Source organism: Coloeus monedula (genome assembly GCF_965178545.1).
Source record: "Coloeus monedula genome assembly, chromosome: 2".
NCBI classification, from domain to species: domain Eukaryota; kingdom Metazoa; phylum Chordata; class Aves; order Passeriformes; family Corvidae; genus Coloeus; species Coloeus monedula.
The window spans coordinates 32,533,881-32,552,478 of NC_138782.1; the positions used below are offsets into that span (position 1 = coordinate 32,533,881).

At 41.6% G+C, this 18,598-nt stretch overlaps 1 protein-coding gene across 1 annotated transcript in view; it reads left to right on the forward strand.

Moving 5' to 3' along the window:
* Positions 1–14,494: 14,494 nt before the first annotated feature.
* LRFN2 (leucine rich repeat and fibronectin type III domain containing 2) overlaps positions 14,495–18,598 on the forward strand; it is a gene marked incomplete at both ends in the record, with an annotated part of 35,027 nt that continues 30,923 nt past the window's right edge. The window contains one exon of the mRNA XM_082302733.1: positions 14,495–15,867. Within this exon, the coding sequence (XP_082158859.1) occupies positions 14,495–15,867 (1,373 nt within the window). The remainder of the gene's footprint in view (positions 15,868–18,598) is intronic.

Below are 18,598 nucleotides of genomic sequence, written 5' to 3' on the forward strand. Positions count from 1 at the left end.
GGTGTTTTTTTAAAGGAGTTTGTGACTCAGAGGTCCATGTCTTGAAATCCTTACTCACATTTCACTTGGGCAAACCTCCCACAGGTTATAAAAATGGAGACTTTGGAATCTAGTGCAGAAAAAGGAGGGAACAGATCAGTCTCCAGAATTCAGACCTGCAGAATGTCTTCCATGAATCAACAGGCATAAAGCAACATGAGTGGGAAAATGCCAGACAGAAAGTAATACCTGCAGGATGGATGCTTGCTTCCCGTTTTGAGTAGTTGTTACAGGGATGTGCATGTGTTTGCAGACCTTGCTGTGAGCAAACTCAGAAGTGGGAAAATGAGTTGAGTGTGTGTTGGGCAGACAAATTTCATCCAGGAAACCAGTTTGGATGTTCCAATTATTTCTGAGACTGAAAGGTGCTACTCTGTGCGTTGCTTGGTTGAGGTAAGAGATATACTTCTTAGGTCATTTAAACATATGTTGGAAAATCACTGTGAACTGTGATAATCCGAGACTTAATTATCATTTGTTCCTGAATTACTATTATTATATGATTATTTTAATCTCTTCTTTTATATGAATATCCTTCCCCTGAGAAGAATTTCTGTGTTTTCTCACACCTCATGATTATACGTATACAAGAAGCACAAGGGAGAAGATGGAGTTTTTCTCTTATATTTAAACTGAAAAACTCATTCAAAACAAAAAAAATTTCCATTTACATGAAAGGCAACATCACGTGATGATTATGGTGAGGAACAAGGAACTGTCGAGATCCCTCTGGATTTCAGCACCTCTCACTTTAAAGGCCAGCACCTCACTCCAGAAGGCCGACACCTTTTCTCTCACAGTAGCAGATATGTCATCACAGTCTGAGCCTCCTGCCTTGGGGAAGGAGTGCTGTGGGCCTGAAGCAGCTCTGGTTTTATCCAGAGGCTCAGTTCCCTTGACACTTCTCAGTTCTCAAGCACAACATTTGTGCTGATCTTATTGAGGCTGGTAACTTTTGGCAACCAGCGAGGATAACGTGTTTGTGCCGGTCTACTTAGATGTGACATCATCCTTGGGTACAACTGGACAAAGTGGAGTGAGGCATCTGTAGATCCTGTTAAGCACAGAGCTGTATTTAATTAGCTCAATCTAATGCAGAGAGACCTTTGCCACTCCTCGTGCCTGCTGGACGCACGCAGCTCAGCGGCTCAGTGCTGTTACTGTGTCTGCATCCTTCACTAGGGTCTCCACTGACTGCAGACGCTGTGGAAGCAATGAACAGCAGCAATCACCATTTTCCCACTTCTCCCGGCTGAAATATTGCAGTTTTCCCTCCCTGGAAGGGAAATTGTATTTCAGTTTTCCGCAACATTTTTTGCTACAGATAGGAAGATCTTACTGCTCTGCTGAAGAAAGCAGATGTTTGTTTGCTAATGTAGGGGAGATTTTCATGTGTATCAGACTGGGATTTTATAGACAGAGCTAGCTTCCAACCACTCTGGGTGCCATCAAGACAGTGTGTTTTCCTTTGTAATTGTTCTACAGGACTCTTATTCTTTCTGGGAAATATTGATTTGACCTTCCACCCCAAAGCTTGAACCATCTTTATGATTATTTCCTGAACAGTGGATGATAGGTGGACAATTTACGAAGGGAAAGTCCAATAATGTTGGATGTTGCTTCCATAACAACCCAACAGAAAATAAATATGCAGACCTGGAGGGGTTTTCAGCCACTGGGAGCTGGCAGAAGGGGGTTTTACCCCTCGCATGCTGACACAAAGAAGCCCGGAGGTCAACGCAGAAACCCCTCTGGAAGGCGGCACCCAGTGCCCAACACACAATGAAAACGGGGCAGAGCTCCTCACCCAAAAGGGGCTGTATCTTTCTGTTGCTGTTTGGTAGGCACACAGGTGAAGGCAAAGAAGTAAAGAGAGGGGACTCTCCGTATGTGTTCCACGCAGGTTTATTCCAACGAAACCACAGGGACGAAGAGGCCAATTGGTGGGAGGATCCAGGGATCTTATACTGGGTACAGAATAGATGGGGAAAGGGATCTCAGCCAATGGGATAGAGACAAGCAGGTCGGATTGACAGGAAGGGAACCAATGGGAACAACACATAGGAGGGACTCAGGAAAGGATCCAATGGGGTGTCGAGGAACAAGGAACTTTCGAGAACTAATACAAATTAAAGAAGAAAAATGAATATACAAAACTTCATACATAAAACAGGACGACAAAATATTAACCAATCAGGGGAAAACATGCAAAAGACAAAACAAGGGAATCATGGGTTCTCACCATGAAAGTTACACGCTAAACTTGGGTTGCTAACCACCACAGCTGGTTGTCTGAGTTCTCCTCAGGACAAGGAGTAGTTGCACCCACTTGCACCACTACACAGACCTTTGGGATATGTGGCAATTTACTGAAAAATACAATCTATTCTTTGAGTATTCTTACAAATACTGAAGAAAGTGAATCTGCTGTAGTATGAGAATACCTCTAATTATTTCCCCTTGATTTCATGTTAATACATCCAGACCTAAGGGCAGGGAAGAGTGTGTTGTATCTACTACAAATAAATCAGTGCAATTAACTGCTGATATATGCTAACTGACCTTAAGTGCTAATACATGGCTGCTTCTAATATCAGGAATCTAGCTTAGAAGAGGCAGTAAAGAGATCTGGCCTTGGATCAATGAAGGAAATGTCTTGAACAAATTGGGAACACAGAGGTCAGTCTTCTGAAAAGCATAATTAAATTGGGACTGAACTGGAAGCCTCACACATCAAAGAACTGCAGTGATCAAATGATTAGGGAATGAAGGGGGGGTGAGATGCAGCAGAAAGCGAGCAAGAAACAGCAAAGAGTGTGTAAGACAGCAGCTTCAGAGATGGTATTTGAGAAGCGGGAACAGTTTAGAGGCATAAAAAAGGAAAACTAGTCAAAGACAGATTAAGTAAAAAAACCCAAAATGTGTGAAACAGATACCAGGATATGTTGGTACACACTAGAAAGCAAAGAGTACGTAAGGAAATGAGGGACAATAAAGCATGCAGAAAGGCAGTATTAGGAATGCAACAAGAAAATCCTTGGGTAATGGAGCCTGTTGTTGGCAATATAAATTTAAATGCAGCATATAGCAGCTGGCTGCTCTTATCTGATAAGACTGTCATTCTGAGCATAGCTGGTAGGCAGAAACTGCAAAGTGAAGCAGAATATGTATTTGAAATATTGGGGTCTTATATATTTTATTTTATCGCATGTTTTCCCTTCATTTTAATTTTAAGAGACTTATTCTTTTTTTGCTGACTTAGTGCCAGTGCAAGGTGCTGTATGGAGAGCCCTGGGGATTGAAGACTTTTGTTTCCTCATAAATAAACATAGCAAGTATAGTAGAAAATCAGCTTTCCTCATCTCGCTTTCCACTCACCTTCCTCCAGACTAACCCGAAAGACTTTCCATCTTTCCTGGAACAAGGTCTCTGCAGACCAGACAGAGTTTGACGAGCTGGCAACATGAGTTGGCACTGTGCACTTGCAGCACAGAAGGCCAACCATATCCTGGGCTTCATCCAAAGCAGTGTGGTCAGCAGGGCCAGGAAGGTGGTGTTCCCCCTTTACTCTGTTCTTGTGAGACAACACCTGCTACAGTTCTGGTGCCCCCAACACAGGAAAGATGTAGAAGAGTCCAGAGGAGGGCCATGAAGCTTTTAAGAGGGCTAGAGCACCTCCCCTATGAAGATAGGCTGAGAGAGTTGGGTCTTTTTAACCTGGAAAGGAGAGAGTTGCACTGAGATCTCTCTGAGGTCTTCCAGTGCCTGAAGGGGGACTACAGGGAAGCCAGAGAGGGACTCTTCCCCAGGAACTGTAGTGACAGGACAAGGGGGAATGGCTTCAAGTTGAAATACAGTGGGTTTAGATTAGATGTTAGGAAAGAGTTCTTTACTGTGAGGGTGATGAGATACTGGAACAGGTTGCCCAGAGAAGCTGTGGATGCCCCATCCCTGGAGGTGTTCAGCATCAGGTTGGTTGGTGGTTTGAACAACAGGGTCTAGAGAAAGATGTCCCTGCAGTGGGGTTAGAACTAGATGACGTTTAAGGTCCCTTCTGGCCGAAACCATTCTATGATTCAGTCAAACTGCACATGCATGTAATCATTAAATTGTTTAGACTGGAAAAGGCCTTTGAGATCCCTGAGTCCAACCACTAAACCATGTCTCTAAGTGACACATCTCCATGTCTTTTAAATACCTTCAGGGATGGGACTTAACCAGTTCCTTGGGCAACTTGTCCAGTGCTTGATAAGTGTTTTGATGTAGAGATTTTTCTTATATTCAAACTAAACCTATTCTAGTACAACTTGAGGCCATTTCCTCTTGTTCTACTGCTTGATACTTGAGAGATGAGACCAACTCCCACCCGCCTACAACCTCCTTTTAGGTAGTTGTTGAGAACAGTAAGTTCCCCCTGAGCCTCCTTTTTTTCCAGGCAAAACAACCCCATCTCCTTCAGCCACTCCTCATAAGACTTGTGCTCCAGCCCTTTCACCAGCTCTGTTGCTCTTTGGAAACAGCAAAAGCCCTCAGTCTCATTAGCATGATTAAAATATCATTATATACTTGTACTGTTATTTATAAAGTAATAGGTATGGGATGCTTTTTATTTACTTTCCATTTGCTTTCCTGGTGCTCTTTCCCGGTGTACTCATTTGTACTAGTAAAGGTTTCTTCACAGTCAGGAAATTTTGCAACGTACTCCAATATATATGAACTTCCTACTGGTGAAAGGTGAGCCTCTGAGCTGTGGTTAAGCCATTGGAGAAGAAGAATGTGAGATGTCAGGAAAGGAGGCAAAGTGCCTTTCAGGGGCTTCTGTTCTGCAGGCACTCAGGGCAGCAAATGGGGCACTGGGGACTAAAGTCACTTCAGCCATGCACAGACACCCACTGCCTCTGACCTCTGCTGACTGCCAGTCTTGGGATGGTGAAGAACCAATGACTGAGCTAGGGAAAAGGCTGTACAAGATGACTCTTATCTGCAATCTCCCTTTCTGTGTCATGACAACAGACTTCCCCATAAACTGTTCTTACATGCACACACAGTCTTCAGATACCTCACAAACAACTGATTAGCAGAAGTCAATCCTTATAATTATCTTACAGAGGAGAAAGAGAACTTAATTGAAACTCATCCAAGGTTACATACATAGCAAGACATGTTGAAGTAATCCCGGAGTTAAAGCCAGATTTCTTCCCCAGAGACACAAGCACCACTTCTCTCCTTTCAATGTAGTTATGCAAACACTGTCCATGACACTAGATTTGTGTGTTAAAAAATTGTACAGTGATATGCCTTACATGTGGAAACATCACTGTGCAAAGAGAAGGTATGAGACTTGGGTTTTCCGTGAGGAACTTGGTGAATTATCTTGGGCAAAACATTAGAGGCAGATTCTGCCTCTTCTTACTCACCTCTTAAAATTAGGTAGAAGTTGTCTTTTTTTTTAAAGTGCATTAAGATACTGGTGTGAAAGAACAGGTATTGCTACCAAATACCAGTCCTCCTTTCTCTTTCCCATCCATTGACAGTGGTTTGGAAATAGGTAGCTGGGTAACCAGATGCAACAAAGTCTACAACTTTGAAAAGCTGCTCTTCTCATGATAGAAGTAATGGGAGTGTTAAGCCATCCAGAGAAACAGTGAATTATCCTCCTGCATGAGAATCAAAAAGGGAGAAGTGATAGAAAGAGAAAGTTAATGGACAGATCTGGTCCCATCCAAAATAAATAGAAAGCAAGAAAGTACAGTAGAAAGTTTACCAGGCTGATGAAAGAGCCCAGAGACCGTGGAGGCCATGTGTTGTGTCATGCAATGGTGTAGCAGGGTTCTCATGTTTCCTTCTCAGAACTCTGCTAATTTCTCACTGAACCATGAGCCAACCACAGTGACAAGTCAATGGGGTTGTATTCTCTGTAACAGGGGACCTCTGCCACCAAACGCCCATGCTAACATCCTTAGGAATCCTGGGACGTTCAGCAAAAGTGATTGTTTGCTTTGGTTTTTTTAAATATGGACTTCAAATTTGCCTTGATTGTGTTTCAAAGGCTCTCCAAGTCTTTGCTGCATATCACTTTGTGTTCCCAATTACATTTATGAGAAAAATCAGAAAAATATTTTTAGTTTTGTATGCCTTGGATTTCCTACCAGTGCTTCTTTGCCTGTGAGTTATACATGAAAGAAAACTGCAGCCTTCATTCCAAATAAAGATTATTTCCTATGGAATATTGGACAGACTTTGTCTCTAGGACTGAATGACGGGTCAATTAAAAAAAAAAAAAAAGTAACAAGCCCACTTAAAGAAGAGAATCCCAATTCTAATTATCCTGCTCTTCCTGTGATGTGGAAGGAAATAAGAATGTATGAAGACTTTTTATGGCGAGTAAAGTAAGCTAAAGAGTTACCTGAGGATTTTCTGTTATGGCTCAGAGTCAAGGGGAATTTGTATTCAGATCATGAGAAGAGGCCTTCAGTTGTATTTGCAGAAAGCAGTAGGGTCTGTTGATGGACATTTATGTTTCATGCCACAGGCAATATCTCTGAGAGAGTTGCTCCTTAGCACCTTTTTGGCTCCTGTCTGTGTTCAAAATGAGTAAGAAACAGGATAACTGGTAACTTCTCCATTGCGCTGATAAAGCAAAATGTAGGATTGCTGTTAAGAACAAGATAAATAAATGAACTGAATGGCTAAAAATAGCAGAGGGGGCCAGCTTAGCTGACTCATGAGCTTGTAGATGAAATCTGATGGAGACAGCATTAAAATAGAAAGCAAAGATAAATGTTGACAGGCATTAAGTGAACAATTGAAAATGAATGGACCTTCAAATTGTCTGTGGGAGAGAAAAAACCATCCAAGCCATTTATAATTAGTGCCCAAGCCACTTATAATTAGTGATGTCGAAAATGCTGTTCCTTGTCTCCTGTGTACCTGTCATTGGGAAATCACCATCCTGCACAGATGTAGCTGCTCTGGAAAGTTCTAGGAAACTGTCCAGATACACCTGTTGCTGATGCAACACACCTAAGTGTGTCTGTTTACCAAGTATTTACACTTGGATTTTCTCACTGGCCTCTCTCTCTTCAGTTTGTTTTTGTATGCTTACAAGTAACTGCCTTCACATTTAAATTTTCTGCATTATCAAAAACCATGCAGGTAGCTAAGCACTGTTTTGTGCCAACAAATCAGGCAACTAAAGCCTGTGCTTTCCAGTCAGTGAAGGTAGAATAATGCAAGTACAACTGTTTTCACAGGTAAAATCACACTAGTCAACAAAATCTGGCTATGATTATTAAGGTTATAATGTGCCATTCACAAGTTCTGGATAGACATATATATTTTTTTCTATTTTGCCAGAAGTTTTGCCCACTGATAAGTATCAGCCCATGTGACAAAACCTGTTTGTAAGACCGTTCAGGTTTCATGAGACCACTTTAAGAAAGGCATTAAATGAAGCATTCAAAATATTTGTTTCTAGTGTTTCTGAGATGTAATGTTCTCATTTGGAAATTATGCGTTTCGTGCAGGTATTTTTCTGAAGTGCTACAATATTAAATGAATGAGTAAATCAAGCATGCTTATTGGATTCATGCTACAGGACTGAATTAATTTAGTTACTACAATCAGCACTCAGCAATTAAAAATTGAACAGTAAGCTTCAAGACGGATACAAATGAAACTGACTTTGGCATTGCAGGTAGACGTAATTCTAGAGTAAAAATTTCCATCTTCTGCAGCACAAGAAATTTACGCTAATTGCTAACAGGAATTTTAGGCCCATGTTTCTTTTTCTCTGTTCTCTGTGTGGGCATGAAGGCTTTTCAGTCCAAGCTTCGAGCGTCGTGATGCCAGAGCAGACAAGGTCTAGAGATTAGTCATAACGAAGTAGTGGCACCTGTACCCTTTGGATGGAAACCAGAAGAAAGTCTGGGTTCCAAAGGATGTATGTCCCTAACTGACCCAGTCCTGATATTATATTATGACTGTGGAACAAGTTCACTGCTTATTAGGCAGTGGAGAACCTGCACAGCTCACAGCATCTTAACAGCAGAGTGGACTGACTCTTGTCTAAAAAGGCTAAACTTGGGTTAAAGCCTTTCAGTAGCTGAGATGTTGTCTGTCTTCCATGTGGATACTCAGATTCCAAACAAGAGGCGGACTCAACAATGTATAATTTCCTTTGCAGAAGTATAACAGAGCTAACCAAGTGTCTCTCCTCTGCTTTCATGAAACTTACTATATTCTGTATTCTTGAAAAGTGAGAGTAGTAAATAATTCTGAGGCTTCTGCACTTCAGATTTTATCTGAAGTGATGAAATGTCCCAAATGTATTGTGGGGAAGTGCCAGACAGGCAGATGCTCGGCAGTACACAGAATGTGTTCACTAAGTTTTTTTTCCTCACAAAATGAATCTCAAAATCTTGAGTAATTTTGCACATTTCTTAAGACCAAATGGCTTATAATGGTGACTTCATTTCAGCAAAGTGCTAGTAATAGTGAAGAGTGATCTGACGGACCTACACCTGGTTTCCTCTTTACTTAAGAGCTCCTGCTGCATTTCCTAGGAACTAGGATGTAAGTGCATTCTAGATCTAAGTGCTCTAGGGTCACTAAGGCTACTAGACATACATACTGTCCAGCCATCAGGGACATCTTTGGCACAGAAGCTAGAGATATGTAATGTTTCTTCTGGATCAAAACCACTGTGAATAATGAAAACCCTCATGCACATATGTATTTCTCAGAATTTCTTCTTCTGAGAAGAAAGTAACTCTGTTCCAGCTGAAACCTGGACAGTGAGCACATACGCATTAGTGCTCAAAACACCTTTTCCATATATACTGCAGGAAAGTGACTCCAGGAAGGAATTTGTACCATGGTTTTCAAGAGCTCACCTAAGAGGCACTTGCTAGTAGTTTAACCATATCAAACAGATACAAAATTTTTGACTGATTCTGAAATTTGTCTGATAAGATTTGGGGTTACTATTGTCTTTTAAGTATTAGATGTTAAACCTTCATAAAAGTCTCCAAAGAGGTTTTTGGACTAAGTAAGATGAAATGTGAAGAGGTGACTAATTGCAGGGGTTAAGTGTGCTGGAACATTAGCATAGGGATTTGTTCTTTTAGGATGTATGGAAAATACTGCTTTTAATGAAAGAAATGAGATGCTTTAGTAAAATAGGAGAGATGAAAGCTATATTGATAATTTGGGCTTTTGATAGATGCATCACTTCCATTTTGGGAATGGTAAAGGAATCGGGTAATGTTAGTACTTAAAGAAATAACATGACTGGTGTCAGGAAAATATCAGGAAAGTATTATGAAAAATAAAGAAAAGCTTTCCAAGAATGCACACATAGAGACACAGGTTTTGCCTGGGAAAGACTGAATGAGACCAGTATCTTCCTATGTGAGAAAGCCCTGCCTAAGAAAATTTGGTTATTTCCCTGGGATCTGTTGAATGGATTAAATCAACTTTCACAGAATGAGCCCTCTTGAAAATTACCTTTTATAGATTATACTTACCTCTGTTCTGGATCCAGTTACAACCAGTTTTTTAAAGACTGCAACCTTGACAGAAAGTGTTCTTACATTTAAGACCACCCTATGAGGCAATTTTATTTGGACACATCCACCTCTGTAGCCTAGCTCTTCCTAAATACTGGCAAGCTAAAACTGCTTCCAGGGCTAGGGCACAGAGAACAGGTAGAAGGGACTCCAAGCTGCTTGGATAGGTGAAAACAAGAGAACTGCACTCCAAAGAAACAAACCATATAAATAAACCTCATGATGGTACAGGGGTGATAAAATATTTTTAGTTGCAACCTTGCCATGGCTGCAATATTCAAGAAAAAAAAGTTGTACAAAGGGCAAAATATTTGCTACACTTTACCCAGAGTTCCCTTTTTTCTGTTATGGTGGAAACAATATCAGTCAAATTAGTATGGGTGGAGCTTTGTGTAGACAGCCACAAGTACGTGGAGAAATGTGTACTTGTAAACATTCCCACTTTATGATGTGTGAAATGTAAGGTGGCTGGAGAAAGCAAGCATTTCACATGTTAGAGCTATTAATTTTTTTCAATAAACCCAGCTCCTTAAAAGGCCTAGCCAAAATCTCATTTGCATTGTCTGTATGCACCTGATGAAGATCAGCTTTACCCCCAAAGAGTGCAGGAGCCTAGGCAAGCAAAAAGGACAAAAGCTCAACAAAAGCACTGTTGGTTATCCTGAATCTGAGCCTGTAAATTCCTAGGTGTAAACTGACTTTAAACATCTGAAGAATCTCACAGGTGCTCACAAAGCCAGCTGTGGCCTAACACCCAGCCTGTGTTTCCATGGATGTACTACTAAGGACAGATCCAGATGCAGAGATTTACTTTCCTTATGGGCATTGCAATTGCTTGCTGAGTGAAGTATGGATCATGGAGAACACAAAACCTACCTTTCCACACAGTTTTTTCCAATGCAAGGGATTAAGGAGTAATTTTTGTCCTGACATAGTCCCATCCTGTTTTATGCCTTTTTGATTAAATTGCTTACAAAAATATGTATGAAACTTCACCCGCCACTGCAATCCTTCAAGCTCTGCATCTGTGGATGCAGATTTCCTAGTGAACATAAGTTCACTTAAAACGGAGATAAGAGAAGATCTAGAACAAGAAAAAAGGGCAGCTCTCAGGAAGGAAAACTCAATTCCTCCACAGCACCTGTGAAACTGAAAGAAGGCATCTTAGCTCACCCATACACTCCCTGGAGCCTGGGTCCCAGGGTGCTTGGAGACTGTAGAATCAGAGCTACTACCCACCCACCTCTCCTTTTTTTTTATTTTTTTGTTCCCTCTCTTCTTCCCAGCCTGTATGCTGCATATTTTTCTGACAGTTACCTTGCACTTGGCGCTGTGGTAGGCAAAGGTTATTAGAATTTAAATGCAAAGTTCAGTGAATATAGAATTAAAAAATGCCTTGGAGACACTGCTGAAATGAGATGCCAAATCCCAGAATTTGTATCTTTATGAGGAAAATTTGAATACAAAACACCAAGGTTTATGGCTCTTGCACATATTAATTTATACCAATGCATGTTCTAAGAGGACTAAAGGGGCTATTTTTCATCTTGGGCTGAGACAGGAATTCTTCCAGATTTACTGACTTGCTGTGAGAAATATGCTTTATCAGGCTGATAGATATCTTTAAAATGTAAATCAGAATGGTGAACTTATCACAAGACTGCCATTAGCAGCTCATAAAATTCTTGGTGTTGCAGGTAACAAGAGATTTTAAGAACAAGGTGAGCATGCTGGTCAGCAAAAACAGACTCTAAACTTGACACTTTATTTTCTGTCTTACAAGAAAATTACAAGAAATGAAATCAAAACAACTTTTATTATACATCCATCTCCTTGGCAACTAGCAATTACCATGACTTTGTGGGAGGGTCTAGATTTTAAAGGATATTATTATAATTTTGCAGACTCAAGAACTGCAGTATTACCTGGAATCATCCCTGGAAGTGCTCAAGGCCAGGCTGGATGGGGCTCTGAGCAGCCTGGTCTAGTGAAAGGTGTCCCTTGGCAGGTGGGTTGGAGCTAGATGATCTTTAAGGTCCCTTCCAACCAAAACCGTTCTATGATTCTATTAGTCTGTGAATTCTTACCCTATCTTTGACCCAAGTGTTTTTTCTGTCCAGAGAGAGAAAGGAAAACCATTTACCCTATTGAAGACCCAGATTTTCTCCTTAAGGAGTCCCGTTCACTTCTGTTGTCTCCAACGCCCTATAGGAAGTCCTTTGGGTTTGTACTCTCTTTGTTGCATTGTGAATTGGTCACTTCAGGATTACATTGTAGAGAAACCCAGGGCTCAGATGCGTGAAATAACAATGTTAGCAAATGATCACAAAGCCTAGAAATTTCCTCTGTAAACAAACAATATTTACATTAGTACCTTCAAGTGCATGCAATAACTGGAATGACAGTGGCTGTCACCGATTTGCCCTCTTGCTGGCAAAAGCACATGCTGCACTCTCTGTGACTTTCATGCACACGTGCAAGCACACACAGGCAGATGATGCGCTTTCAAGCCATCCACAGATGGTTTCCCCATCAGGGTTTGCTTTGCCATTTAGGCCTCCTGCTTCACATCCTCTTCTCGGTGCTTCAGTCCCTATTTTATGTAATTAACTTCTGTTCCTCCCCCCATTTTTATTCTTTTTTCCCATGAATGCTCTTTACTCTGACGCTTAGAGTCAACCATCTCCCCAAAGCACTGTGATATTTACCAGCATCCGGAAAAAATGTGGTTAGAGAATTGAGACACTTAAAGGAGACACTGCTGTCGTAAGTGTGCATTCACGTTTTTGAATAGATATTCAGAGGGTGGGAATGTAGATGAGGGAGAAGCTATGAAAGGGCTTATTACTAATTAACTGTATCTATTTCTCCCCCTTTTAAACTGCTTTTTGTTTATCATTTCAGCTGGTAGGGTAATACACTAAATTAAAGCTGCAGAATACATTTATAATTAAGATTGAAAAAGCCAATTGCCTGTTACTAAAATACCAATTGATAATATTGTAAGGGATATTTATAGCTCTTTGGTATGTATGCCACAGATTTGCATCAATAACACACTTGCTTATCTCCCAACATTTTTTTCAGTAGCCGTTTATTTACTATTGAAGGTAAGATTACTCTTCTCAAGCCATCCTTTCTAAAAGTGTCTCGCTTTCATCTTGTTTGTAAAGCTCAGCAAACACAGATGCTTCAGTCATTTCCTCTCCTATGAAATAGTAATAACAGTATATAATTACTATCATCACACCATGCAGAAAACCTTGCCGTGAAGAACACACTCTACATAGTTCAGCACTCATAGCATCTTGTATTTCTACAGCTCCTTCTTTCTGACTCATCTCACATATCCTAGAGAGGAGATACAAGCCACTTTATCCAGGGGAGGAATCAGGAACCTTTGGGCAGAGTCCCAAACACAGGCCCTTAGTTTTCATTCCTTTCACAAGAAGGTAAAGCAAGACCTGCTTAAAGAGCTTTTTAAAAATTGCTGAAGTGATAGTTTTTGTTTTGTGTTTGATGTGTGTTACTGGGGGGTTAATACCTCGAAACACAAGTGCCAAAAAACTGCTAAGTGTATGAGCACCTGCATGATTGAGAAGGGCTATGGCATGTACCAAACAGTGATACAAGTTTGTATGGTGGATGTACATTGAAGAGAGGCAAAATGGCCACGATGAAAATTGGAACCTGAATTGTGCCTGTAGCTAGTGCTGCAGGGGAGGGTCTTGGAGACTAGAGCACACCAATCTATCAAAAACCCTGCGAGATCCCTTAAAAAATACAGCTCTTTGTCTACCTGCCCCTTTCCTCAGAAAGAGAACGAGGGCTAGAAACGAATGATCTACCCATTCTTCAGCCCTGCTGGATAGCAGGATCTGGGAAAGGGAGAAACAGAAAGAAAGCAAGTTTACTTATGCCCTGCATGTGTGGTAGGAATGTCAGCAAACCTGAAGTAAGTAAATATTCCCAAACCTGAAGCAGGGCTTCAACTTCTCCCAGCCACAATTGCCTCTCCAAGCCAGCCTGTTAATGAGTTTTGTTTACTCTTCAGAGACACATTCTTGCAGTTGAAGCTGGAAAAGCGTGTGAGAGATTGGAAAAAAGGGAGATAATGGTGCAAAGAGGAATTGGCAGGGTGCAAGGGAGGGCCATGGAGACAGGCAAGAGCTTCACTGTCACTACAACATTAGGGGTTGCAGTGTGAGAGCACGTTGTTATCAAAAAGCTTGCCAGGGGCTTAAGGCAGCACAGTCCTCCCCTGGATCCCTTCTCTTTGGAGCTAGACGCTGTCACCCTTTCCATAGTTTGGCTGAGCACAGGGTGAAACCAGGTGGCAATTACACAAGTGATTTCTGCTCCCAATGCTGTCTATCATTAATTTTGTTATGAGTGAGCAAGTGTCTTGCCCCAGAACTGGCCAGATAATTACACGGTCATTATTAACTGTGTTACTGAAGGGTAAAAATGCAGTTATTTTTATCCATAAAGTCAGCTGCTTCAACCCTAATAATTCCACATTATTATGCAGCAGAAAGTAATTATAGATACTGATTCTACCCCCAAAGAAGCAGACACTATTTGAAATGAAATCTTTCAGGATTTTTAGTAAGCCATGCAATCTGATGGTAGGAATTGTGCAGAAAGAAAGGAAGAAAGAAAGAAAAAGAAAAAAGAAAGAAAGATTTTATAGTGTTTTTATAACACTTAAACTTCCCATCATGGAGGGCTGATGCCTTTAGGTGTTACTCCTGAGAGAAGACATCACAAAGTCTCTCTGGAGGTAGATGTTAGGCAAAGCATAAGAGGAAAGGTATTCATATCATAATTGCTGATGTTTCTTTTAACTCTTTTCATTTCTTTCAGGTACTTTTGCGTGATTTACAATGGAAAAATTGCTCTGCGGCATCCTGGTGTTTGGAATGGCTGTCACAGTCAACGCTTGTCCCAAATATTGTGTCTGTCAGAACCTGTCTGAGTCACTGGGGACTTTGTGTCCCTCCAAGGGTCTCCTTTTTGTACCTCTGGACATAGATCGAAGGACAGTTGAACTCCGTCTTGGGGGCAACTTTATTATTAATATCAGCAGACAAGATTTTGCCAATATGTCTGGACTTGTTGACCTTACTTTGTCCAGAAACACCATTAGTTACATACAGCCCTACTCTTTCACCGACTTGGAGAGCCTTCGGTCTTTACATCTGGACAGCAACAGGTTGCCTGAGATTGAAGAGGATACTTTAAGAGGTTTAATTAACCTTCAGCATTTGATTTTAAACAACAACCAGCTAAGCAGCATTTCTGATGAAGCCTTTGAGGATTTTTTGCTGACACTGGAAGACTTAGACCTTTCCTACAATAACCTCCGAAGCATTCCCTGGGAATCTATAAGAAAGATGATAAACTTGCACCAGCTCAGTTTAGATCACAACCTAATAGATTATATAACAGAGGGGACATTTGCAGATCTTCAGAAATTGGCCAGATTGGATCTAACGTCAAACAGGCTTCAGAAACTCCCTCCTGACCCTATATTTGCCAGATCACAAGTAATTCCATTGATTGTTACCCCGTTTTCTCCACCTCTGTCCCTCAGTTTTGGGGGCAATCCACTGCATTGCAACTGTGAGCTACTGTGGTTAAGGCGACTTGACAGAGACGATGATATGGAAACTTGTGCTTCTCCTCCAAGTCTAAAGGGAAGGTACTTCTGGTACGTACGGGAAGAGGAATTTGTTTGCGAGCCTCCTCTTATTACACAACATACTCACAAGCTGCTGGTTTTAGAAGGGCAAACTGCCACACTGAAGTGCAAAGCCATTGGGGATCCCACTCCCATCATTCACTGGGTGGCCCCTGATGACCGTCTCATCGGAAACTCCTCGAGGACAGCTGTCTATGACAATGGCACTTTAGATATACACATCACCACCTCCAAGGACTATGGAACTTTCACATGCATAGCAGCCAATGCTGCAGGAGAGTCTACTGCAACAATTGAACTCTCAATTGTTCAGCTTCCCCATCTCAGCAATGGCACAGGCAGAGCAGCTCCACCGAAATCCAGGCTCTCGGATATCACCAGCTCCACCAAGTCCAATCGCGGAGAAACAAAAGGCCCACCAGAAAGGGCTGTCCTGGTGTCAGATGTGACCACTACCTCAGCTTTGGTCAAGTGGACAGTCAGCAAGTCGGCCCCTCGGGTAAAAATGTATCAGCTGCAGTATAACTGCTCAGATGATGAAGTTCTGATCTACAGGTAAATGCAGAGTTGTTTGTTTCTCTGATGATGGCAGGGGGCGGAAATCAGCATAAAAAAAAAAAAATCTTTTTGACTTTTTATTGATTTGACTCTGAACTGAGATGGCACTGCCACTGGTAGCATTAGTGGTGTCTGATAAATTTGTATTCTCTCTGTCAGTTTTCCTGTTGGTCTGTTCATGACTTTTCTGTCCAAGTCACACATTGCAAATCTCTGCAGTACTTATTTTCCAACAGCTGTTTTCAGTGACATTTTCAATTTGGGAAAAAATAGTACTGGAGTTGATAGCCTCCTTAGTAGGCTTAACAAAGAAAGGAAAACTTGAAGGCTAGAAGTCAGAAATTTCCCTTTCCACCTCCTGTAGGTGGGATTGAAACAGACTACTTAGAGAGGAAGCGATGTGGGAGGAAGTTTATGCTGTCTACCCATAACACAGGCTCTAATTATTCTGTGATTCAAGATTTGGGGTTGCTAACAAGACATTTTTCACGTATATGAAAGAGCTCGTTTCTTATTTCACTAACATCTGTCTTACACAACCATAACGACTGACAACTTTGGTGCATTTAATTTTTCATACCATATTAAATGCAAGAAGAGGTAGATATAATTTCAAAAGCAAATCCTGAATGATCCTTATGTTCCTCCAGTTCTATACCACCTCTGACTTTTAATGACGTAAAGCAGGAGTCGCTCTTGCAGGGAAGCAGCAATAAATTTTAGGGGCTAAAAATATGTAGGAACAGTACAGGAAAACAGTAGTACTGTTTTCTTCTTCTATATTGGAAGAATGATTGACATATTATCTTCATGCTAGTGATGAATCCCTAGAAACCACCCTTCCCTTCCTTTTTATTGCAAAGATTGTATTGAATTGAATTGTCTCTTTGGCTCTATATGATCTACCAGCATAAGTCAGAATCTCATGGAAAAGTAGGACCCAACATATAGACTCTTATAGCTTTTTAAGCATCCTGAAGCACTGGAGAAAAATTGGACCTGGTATAATGGGATTCGGGGTTTGACTCTAATTTGAGAATAAACTGTGGCCAAAATATAGTCAAAGCCATTGCTTTTCATGGTAGGTTTGGTGTTATTACCTGCTGGCTACTCTGTTCTTCTCTTGCTGCCTGCAGGGAGAGCTGAGGCACTCATCAAGTCATGGTACTCAGCCTCCAGGTCCCACAACAGGCATTATTATTTTCTTCTTTACCACAGGGTGGTTTTCTTTAGCATGAGGAAGTCAAAAGGAGAGGTAGTAAACGTTCATGTGACATTTTTCACTCACCCTTCTCCTGCAATTAAATCTAAATAAAAGTTCTCCAGAATGCTTAGCTGACATGGACAAAATTTTGTGCCAGCAATACCTTTATCTGAATCAGTTGTAGAACAGAAAGAATAAAGTGATCTCTCTAGCTACTCCAAATTCACTCATTCATTGCCAAAAGCTGGAATATTGACCAGCAAGTTCAAAAAACCTTTTTTAAAGGTTATTTATTCAAATACTAAATTAATCTGAGGAAATTCAGTTCTGTCCACGTCCATTCCTCAATTATAAAAATATCTTGAAATAATCACATCAATTTGAAAGTGAAAATTATTTGTTTTGCTCTGGCTAATGTACAGTGGAACCAGTGTGTTAGCTTTGGGACTTGCAACTGTGCAGAGTTAAGTAGAATGAAAGGATAAGATAAAGTTAAGTAATGATAGAGTATTAGGAATAAAATGAAAGAAAACATGCTAAGGCCATTTTTTTCCCCAAGGCAATGCTTTTGGCAAAAACTCAGCAGTAATTAAGATCTTAAGCACAATGTAAGGCTGAAAAACACTCTGAAGGATGTGTAAGTCATATATTCGTTGTACAGTGAATTTGCCCTAGTGAAAAGGAATATCCCTCCAGTCAAAAAGGGAAGTTTGCAGGGGTTGTCAGATGTTGGAAGTGGTTGGATGTGTCAATTTTCTAGGGAGGAGAATGGCCAGTAACACAGTTCTTGTGCTCAAGGCACGAGCTCTGGCGTGCCCCTGGTCAGAGGGAGTCCAGCTGCGTTCTTCTGTGCGTCGCTGGAGCGACTTTGGCATCAGGATGGGTGCTGCTGGCCGGGCTAGCTAGCTGGCTTCTCTGCAGAGGGAACACGGCAGGAGCCGATGGGACCGGCTCACGTTAGCTCGGAGACAGAGGAAGAGAGAGGCTCTTCTGGTCTGGCTCCTAACAGGTTTATTGTTGGAAGTTTCACAACCCAAACAAGCTCGGAAGGGACGGAATGCGATGGGATCCTTCCCCGAGGCTTGTCCTCAGTTCTATAGGGAATTTGAAAACGGCGGGGAATGGGGAAAACAACCAATGAGTTACAAGCTGGGGGAGGATACAATTTAACAAGAACCACTGGGGTAAACCGAGAGGCGGGAGTTGTAACAAAGAACCAATGAACAACCGAGTAACCGGGAATTTTCCCGAACCAAGGGAGGTGGCTTGGACCCGGGCACCGCCCAGGGGGTGCAGCTTAGGCTCCTGAGCCGCCCATCGACCCGCCCTCTGAGTCTGCCTCTTCGGGAAACTCGATCCAGGGGATGGGCTGGGACTGATTGGCATCACGCTGCCCCAGCCCCGCAGTGGGGTGGGTAAAAAACCAAACAATCCAAAAGCACTCGCATGCGTCCTAGGAGTTGGTTGGATACGAATTGTGTGCCACGGGCAGAAATGAAGAAAGATGCCATCTTGCCAGCCTGG